The 8,783-nt window shown below is 40.3% G+C and overlaps 1 protein-coding gene across 1 annotated transcript in view; it reads left to right on the plus strand.

Moving 5' to 3' along the window:
- LOC103480235 (scavenger receptor cysteine-rich type 1 protein M130-like) overlaps nt 1-5,240 on the plus strand; it is a 6,927-nt gene extending 1,687 nt beyond the window's left edge. Inside the window, exons 2-7 of the mRNA XM_008435113.2 lie at nt 1,375-1,407; nt 1,509-1,793; nt 2,620-2,943; nt 3,036-3,317; nt 4,342-4,665; nt 4,754-5,240. Of these exons, the coding sequence (XP_008433335.1) occupies nt 1,375-1,407; nt 1,509-1,793; nt 2,620-2,943; nt 3,036-3,317; nt 4,342-4,665; nt 4,754-5,046 (1,541 nt within the window). The 3' untranslated portion in view covers nt 5,047-5,240. The remainder of the gene's footprint in view (nt 1-1,374; nt 1,408-1,508; nt 1,794-2,619; nt 2,944-3,035; nt 3,318-4,341; nt 4,666-4,753) is intronic.
- Nucleotides 5,241-8,783: the final 3,543 nt, after the last annotated feature.

Here is an 8,783-nt window from a genome sequence, read left to right on the forward strand (position 1 = left end):
GAACCAGGCTGGGAGTTTTTAAAAGCCTCAGGAATCTTTTGCAGGTGTTTAGAGTTACTTTGTTGATTCAGATGATCAGGTTAACTGCTCGTTCAGAGAACCTTTTCATGATATGCTGATTTTTTGAGACGGGGATTTTGGGTTTTCATGAGCTGTATGCCAAAATCATCAGTATTAAAACGATAAAAGACCTGAAATATTTCAGTTGGTGTGCAATGAATCTAAAATATATGACACGTTAATTTTTATCATTACATTATGGAAAATAATGAACTTTATCACAATATGCTACGTTTTTGAGAGGGACCTGTAGATCCTGCTAGTCATCTACTTCTCAATATTCCACCGTCATCTGAACCAGTCACTCTGAAAGAAATTAAATCCTCAAACTTGTTGCGGTTAAAATAATCTGCTGGAACATCTCCGGTCTGCTGGTCGCCGTGGTGTCAGACACGTAGTGTTTGCGAGATGATTGCGAGATAAAATTAGTCAGAACATTTCTCAGAAATGTGGATGTGATTAAATCTGATGGTTGGGGGACAAACAAGCAACAACCTGATGAACTTCCTCCGCTTCCTGGGCACAGATGTTTTCTTCAAACACCTCTGTTTGCACTGCTAGGGCTTACAGGGGTCATCAAAGGTGAGCCAGCCGCCCACATCGCCCCAATCAAGCAGATTTGGTCTGAATCAACTGAGCTGGGTATAGTGAAGGCTGAAAGGTCAACCAGTCCAACCCAACCTTACACAAGTTAGGAAAAAAATGGTGTCAATCAGTTATGCTGTGTTTGTGCTGCTAATATGTGTTTGCAATGCTATAATATTGAAAATATTAAAGCAGGTTGATAGAGAACCTCAAAGGTCAAAGTTTGGCTGAGGAAGTAACAGAATCCTTTGAGTCATATTCATGCATGAATTGATTGGCAACATTACTATTGATGTTCACTAACAGTTTGATTTTCTTGATTTGAAAACCAAACAGAAGTAGTTAGAGTTTCTTTTCTCCAATTTTTATCCAAATATTTTTCTACTATCAGACATTCTAAACTAATTCAGAATCATAACTGGACATAAATTGTATAAAAAAATATGATAATTGTAGATAGAGGTATTGATTACTGATATTATTTATATGTCCTTCTAATTCATGTGAAGCACTTTGAACTGCCTTGTTGCTGAAAATGTGCTATTATTGACCTCTGGTAGGTGAGGTCAATAAAATGACCTCACCTACCAGATATTATTTTATAGACTTATGCTCGCAGTGCTCACCGTTCCAACTCTTGACTTGGTACAGGGGGCCACTTTTCTACCAGGATATTATAAAAAATGTCTTTACTAATGGTTTTTGTTTCATTCTTTCTTTTCCCCGCAGGAGTAAAGGCATTAGAAAAACACGAGTCAAAAGGTAAAAGAACAATAAACAATCACACAAGTGGAATTCTTCTTCTTTCATAATTTACTTAATCAGTATTGACTCTTCCTCTTCTTTTTCTTCTTCTTCTTCAGAGGTTGCGTACAGGTTGGTGGGAGGAGCGAGTCGTTGCTCAGGTACACTGGAGCTGAGGCTGGAAGAGTGGAGACCAGTCGCTGCCGCTGACTTGATCCTGAGGGACGCCGCTGTGGTCTGTGCACGTCTGGGCTGTGGGTCGGCTCTTTCTTTAGAAGAAAAGTTGCGACCGTCGCCCGCGCCGATGTGGATGATGCCACCTAATTGTCTTGAGTCAGGAAAGTCTTTGAAGGAGTGTGCTTATCCACGGAGTTACATTGTGCACCTAGACCTCACCTGTTCAGGTAAGCCACTCATATACAGTATATGTTACTGTATTGTATTGCCAGAGGGTTTGGTTGCTGTAAGTACAATAATAAAACTGTTTTCTATTTATTATTGATAGGAGTATTTATTGTGGGAAAAAAAAAAACGTTGTTTTTATTCATATTCCTTTTAGTTCTGTCTTCTTTTCTTTTACATTCTTGGATGATGTTTCGAGAGACGCTTGTCAGACACTCCACCAGAAACAAGCACTTCAGTTGAATGAAATTAATACTGAATGTATTTTCCATCGCAACGAGGCTTACACCTGAACATGCTTAAGTATTAATAAAAAAATTCACTTTTTAGACCTGTGGATGTTGAAATCAGGAGATCCAGATTCATGCATGTTGTATTAGCCGGTTAGGTGACACAACAGGAAGGTATAAGTTTGGAACAAATGAGGTGCTGTGTTTTGTAGTCTGTTTTTAAATGACAAGATTTAGCATTCAACTAAGTTTGACTTTTTTCTTTTTTTTTCAGTAGGGACTTGGGACAAATCTATTGACTTTTTTCGGTTAACAGAAACTCGAAAAAGCGGCTAGAATGTCCTGTGTCAATGTGGCTCCATCTCAAAACGCTTCCGCCGGCTGACTCCCGTATAGTCAGGTGGAAGACAAACAGTAGATTACATTGCAACTAATAAAGCGCACCTCAAAAATAAATGTATACAGAACGGATATGGAATCATATTTAGCATTGTTTCCTCAAATTTTAATTGTAAAATAAATAGAAATCAATCAATCAATCATAAGCCCAAGTGATTTGATTTATTTGGCTCTCTTTGATCTGTTCTGATCTCCACAGACTCCATTAGGCTCCTCAATGGGACCAGTATGTGTTCAGGCAGACTGGAGGTGAAGTCCTCCCAGTCTGACCAGTCCAACCAGAGTTGGTCCTCTGTGTGCGAAGCTGACTTTGACCACAAAGCCGCAGAAGTGGTCTGTAGGGAAGTTGGCTGTGGGCCTCCTGTTGTCCTCCAGGGGGCGCTCTACGGAGAATCGGGGTCTCCAACATGGGCCGCAGCGTTCCAGTGTGCAGGAGATGAAGTTTCTCTCCTGGGCTGTAGGAGCTCAGGCTCAGCCAGACACACCTGCTCACCTGGCAGAGCTGTAGGACTCACCTGCTCAGGTAAAACAGGCCCAGGTCTCATGTCTTTTATGTTTGTTCTGGTCCAACTCGGACGTTAACTGTTGCCATTTACTCTGTGCCTTTTTGTTCAGAACCTGTCAGGTTAGCGGGAGGAACCAGCCGCTGTAAAGGTACGCTGGAGCTGAAACATCAGGGAGAGTGGAAACCAGTAAATGTCTATGGGATCAGCTACAAGAGAGCGTCTGTTATCTGTGAACACCTTGACTGTGGCTCTGCTGTTTCTGTGAGGAGCAAAGTCTCCTCATACACATCCGTATTAGCCATTCGCTCTGACTGCCTCCCTCCTATCCACGCTCTAAGAGGCTGTGTGTCTTTAAACCAACTGTCCGGCATCACCGACATTTTCTGTTCCGGTAAGCTGAGATCACGTGTTTTCATAATTTGTAGAGTAAGAGAACATTTCCTTCAGTGACAGTACTGCAGTCAAAGACTGAAGCATTAGCCTGGTGAAAAACTGGCTCCTTCTCCTGCTCTATTTGCTTCGTCCTGAGGCTCTGGGTTCTCAGCTGTTGAGAAACAACTGCTTCCTGGAGGCGCCGACTGTGTTGAAGTCTGTCTGTGGCCAGTTCAACGCTATGAAAGCTAACCGGATGTCACCTGCGCAGAATAGAATAGAATAGGAATAGAATATTCTGATTTGATGTATGACAGAACATATCTTACTTCTGACAGAGTGAAAGAACTACATATAAATAGTAGTCTTTTCCACGTTTGTAAACAGGTGAATGTTATACCATATAATGTTATAATAATATATATTTTATAGTTTTATTTCTAATGTAGGCTCTAGAGTCAGATAATCTAAATCAATGTAGGGAAATAATTAAAACTTTTTATGATTTACAAAATCTCGGTTAGCCTTCATAGCGGGACGCTGACCCCCGGCGCTATAGCTAATATTAGCTGGCATTTTGCCAGTGGACATAAATGTGGCTTAGTAATATTCTGAAAAAATACAAACAATAATATGCTCACACGTCAGTAGTCAGTCGATTTGAACAAAAATATCCTGCAGTGCTTAGGACTCTTCTTTTTTTTTAATGAAAATTCACGCTATACTTTAAGAGCGTCTTCTTCCATTTCACTGTTACGTTGTGCTGGTCCGTCATGCGAAATCTCAGTGAAATAAATTGGAGATTCCAGCTGTGCGGCGTGACAAAAAGTGGAAATATTTCAGGAGTAACAATACAAAGCACAGCGAGAAATGAAATCCTCATCACTTTATGATGTGCTGGTGAACACATTACAAGTGGGACCCGCCGCCTTTTCTTCCCCACGTTCTCCAACGCAAACATAACTTGGTTGAGTGTGAAATTCTAAAATCATTCTTTTTCCATTCAGCAGTCGTCTCTTCTGGATCTGTTCTGATCTCCACAGACTCCATTAGGCTCCTCAATGGGACCAGTATGTGTTCAGGCAGACTGGAGGTGAAGTCCTCCCAGTCTGACCAGTCCAACCAGAGTTGGTCCTCTGTGTGCGAAGCTGACTTTGACCACAAAGCTGCAGAAGTGGTCTGTTGGGAAATTGGCTGTGGGCCTCCTGTTGTCCTCCAGGGGGCGCTCTACGGAGAATCGGGGTCTCCAACATGGGCCGAAGCGTTCCAGTGTGCAGGAGATGAAGTTCATCTCCTGGGCTGTAGGAGCTCAGGCTCAGCCAGACACACCTGCTCACCTGGCAGAGCTGTAGGACTCACCTGCTCAGGTAAAACAGGCCCAGGTTTCATGTTCTTCACGTCTGATCTGATTAAACTTTTATTTTGGTTACTGATAACTCACTGCGTTCGGTTCAGAACCTTTCAGGTTAGTGGGTGGAGGAGCCAGCCGCTGTGCAGGTACTCTGGAGGTGACTTACCAGGGACAGTGGACAACAGTGGGAGGTGACAACCTGACCTCAAATGAAGCAGCTTTAATCTGCAAACGTCTGGGCTGTGGCAGCGCTGGTGCCTTGCAACTACAACGGTCACCAAGCATCGTCACCGAGACTCTGGTCCCTGAATGTGTTTCCTCCGGTTCCCCTCTAAGGGAATGTATTTCTTACAAATTCTCCTTTCAGAATGTGAATCTTACTTGCTCAGGTAATTAAGCCATCACAACGTCACGTGGGAATCTAATAGTCTTGATATCCTTTTTCAGCCGACCTTCTCCAGAACAATCCACTCATAAAGTCTACAGAGGCAAATTTGTTTTTGACGTTTTTCCAAACCTCAACAGAGTACTTAGTATTAACCGACTTATAATAGGTTTATAATGAGCCTGAATGAATCAGAAAACTTTGATCCCACAGTTAGCAAGATCTGTGGAACAGAGACAGAGAATTCCAATACTTTTTTGTAAATACAAGCTTAATTTAGATAGTTAAAGAACATACCATGGTCAGGATTTAATTTTTTTTTATATCACTTAAAAAAAATTCCAACCAAAGGTGAAAAGTTTTATACTTTAGATCTTTTTAGGTCGTAGAACATAATGAAACTGAAGTAATTCCAGAAATTGAACAAGATACTTTGTTCACTGCTGACTGGAGTGGATGAAAAATCATACATTTTTACTTTATTTTGCTTCAGTGAAGCAACAAGATAAAGAAACTGCCAATTTATATGAAGAATACACTTTATGTCTCATTAACAGAAAACCAATGAAATTTACAGCTTCAACTGTCGTCTGTCTCTTAATTCTTCTGGTTTTCACCCCAGAATCAAGACAGCCGCAAGCAAATACAGAGGGAGAGATAATCTCATCTAGTATGAAGATTATCCAGGGTAGATGAGAAGTTTTCTATCTTACATGAGCAGATCCTCCTTTATCATCAACTCACTGGAACACTTGCCATCAAACACATGAGTCATTGGGCAGTTCTTAGATTGTGATGTAAAGCTTCTTGTCTTTAGGTCTGTTTTCTGAAATCCATTTCTATTTGGGTGTGAGACATAGCAACAACATCTCTCCCTGTACAACCTGTTGGTTTGAAAGTACTGTACAAGTTTTTGATAGTCTACATGACTTTGTATACATATTTTAATGTACTGTATGGGGTTTACCATTATTGCTTAGCAGCTAAGCACATTAGGTCGCCTGATTTCTTGAGAAATGCTAGACATGCAGTGCCTTATTCTACCATCGGTGTTCCCAGGCCTCTTGTTTCAGCCAATCATCTCTGTGTCCGATGGGAACACGATCTCTGATGCCCAGCAGCTGAACATACGGGTGACCAGAGGCTCCAGCTTCATCATCAGCTGCTCCATCCAGTCACATCATCCGGGCGGCTTCTTCAAACTCTCCTTCACCTCCTCCAACATGGCACACAGCACAATTCAGCCGGCTGTAAACCACTTTGCCAGTTTTCTGTTTCCTAAAGCTGAGTCTGCCCACCAAGGAATCTACAGCTGTGCCTATGTTGTCACCATTTTCTCTCAAACAATTTTCTCCGAGAGTCGTCTGCTGTCCCTGACCGTCTCAGGTAGGTGGAATCAGTGCCGGTTATCGAGTAAAACACTTTTCAGTGTGTGTTGTTTTGGGGGACTGACTATCGGCCTCAAATCCTGGGACCCATATAAAAAACAAAACAAAAAAATTCTGTTTCTGGGGTTACTTTTACAATTAAGATGTGAATGAAGTTTTGGTTAAGTTTCAGGTTATAAATGTACTGGTAATGGTTAGGTTGAGGTTAACGGTCAAGGTTAGGCTACTGGAATGAATAACGAATGGAAGTTGATGCAAAATTCTTGTCTTATATATATATATACACACACACACTGCTCAAAAAAATAAAGGGAACACTTAAACAACACAATATAACTCCAAGTAAATCAAACTTCTGTGAAATCAAACGGGGACCCTCGTCGGGTCAATCAGTGTTGCTTCCTAAGTGGACAGTTTGATTTCACAGAAGTTTAATTTACTTGGAGTTATATTGTGTTGTTTAAGTGTTCCCTTTATTGGATATAAATCTGTCTTGACTGGATTGAATTTACTCTCATTCTGTCTAAATAAAATCTTTTGGATGACTCCTGCTCTGAATTGGTGCCGTGCAACTAAACAAAATGAAACTGAGCAAAACTGATTAGCTGAGCAATCAATAGAAATGAAGACTGAATATGTTTGGTCAGATTCAACAGTTCATCTCATCAAAGTCATCCTGCTGCCTTTGACTCCACCATTGCTGGTCGCCGTCCTGTTTTCCTGCTGGAAGGTAACGTTCTCACCCCCGTCGATGGCAATTTAACCGTCCCACTCAGCCAAAGAGACGGGACAACGCGCCCACATATCTGTGTGCTGTAATGCTTCTTCAGGTCGCCAGGGGGCAGAGGAGGCACAGACAGGACAACATGGAGATGCTCGAGTCCAACATGTCTGCAGCTGGAGGAGAGACGACCGAGGAGGAAGGAACTCGGGAAGAAGAGGAAAACCTTGGCGAAGCTCATCTCACATGCAGATGAATCCATCAACCAAGACCTCCAGAGCACAGTACCTGTATTTACATGTATAAATACAGTATAATATATACTTCATTCCCTTCAATTTTTTTCTTTTATGTCAGAAATAATTTCCTAAATTCTGACAACACTTTGAAATCCGACAAACAAAAATTGCCACAAGAACCACTGCATTTATAGTCAGATCACTGTTCTGCTGTTAGTTGAGGTTTTGTGGACTTTTGTTTTTAAGAGCTTGGATTATTTCTGCAAACACAGTTAAATTCTGAGTCACTTTTTAATTAACTTCCATCGAATGTTAGCATCCAATTTATTTATTTTTTCTAATTTGTATTTTATATGATAATGGTGTATTTAGACATACATAGGAATGCAATTATCTGGAAAAGGAGTGGGAAGAAGACACATTTCTTTACCCCCACTCAATAATAATTAGTGTTTTGTACATATTTTTTCATTATCCTTTTTTTTTAAAATACTGCTGGTGTCAGTATTCATATTGATTTGGTGGGGATTCATAATGTCCCCACCAAATCAATATCTCAATCATGCATTATATATCATGTATTAATTTTGTAATATAATTGTGTATGCCTGCTTTTCAATAACGAATGAAATAGCATTTAGCAATTTTATTAAGGTATTGATGCAATTATAATTGTGAGTTTTGTATGTTGTGCATTAGAACATATTGGTGTTATGTTAACCCTTGCATCTACTAGCTTAGCATGTAGTCATGGTCAATAATCACACAATTAATATTATTGTTTTTTACACGTTTTGATTGTCGCATTTCTGGAATTTTGGATTCTGAATTTTCTGGAACTATACGGTATTGACTTTTCATCGCCGGCTTGATTTTTGCAAAATAAATGGCTTGGATTAAATTTATGTTGTGGTGTTTTGTACATTCATTCAATAGAAATAGCCAAAAGCAGATAAATAATGTTTTTTCTTAATGTGCCAGGCTTTCTTCTTACTTGTCTCATAAGCTGGCAGATTATTGTAATATTTTGGAGTGCGATTGATCAATAGAATTTCTAGGTGCTGTGAGGAACAAAGTTCCTAAAGACTTAAAAATACCTCAAATTGGCAAACACTTTGATTAGGAAGCTTTTAATTAACCAGAAACAATTTGGTAGAGATATTACCTAGAATCTTAATGACACATCACGACTGTTCTATGGAAAGTGTGTTGGATGGTGGCTGAATGCAGGTACATGTCAGAACTCCTGGTGTGTTTGCTTTAAGCTCTCCTGCGCCTCAGACGGAGACAGTCTTCACAGAGTTTAAAGTGAGTCTTTAAGCTCAACAGGCATTAAAGAGGTAATTGCCAAATGTTAAACTGACATACAGTCGTAGTAAAAAAAAATAGCTCCACAACATG

Source organism: Poecilia reticulata, linkage group LG18 (assembly GCF_000633615.1).
Source record: "Poecilia reticulata strain Guanapo linkage group LG18, Guppy_female_1.0+MT, whole genome shotgun sequence".
NCBI lineage: Eukaryota > Metazoa > Chordata > Actinopteri > Cyprinodontiformes > Poeciliidae > Poecilia > Poecilia reticulata.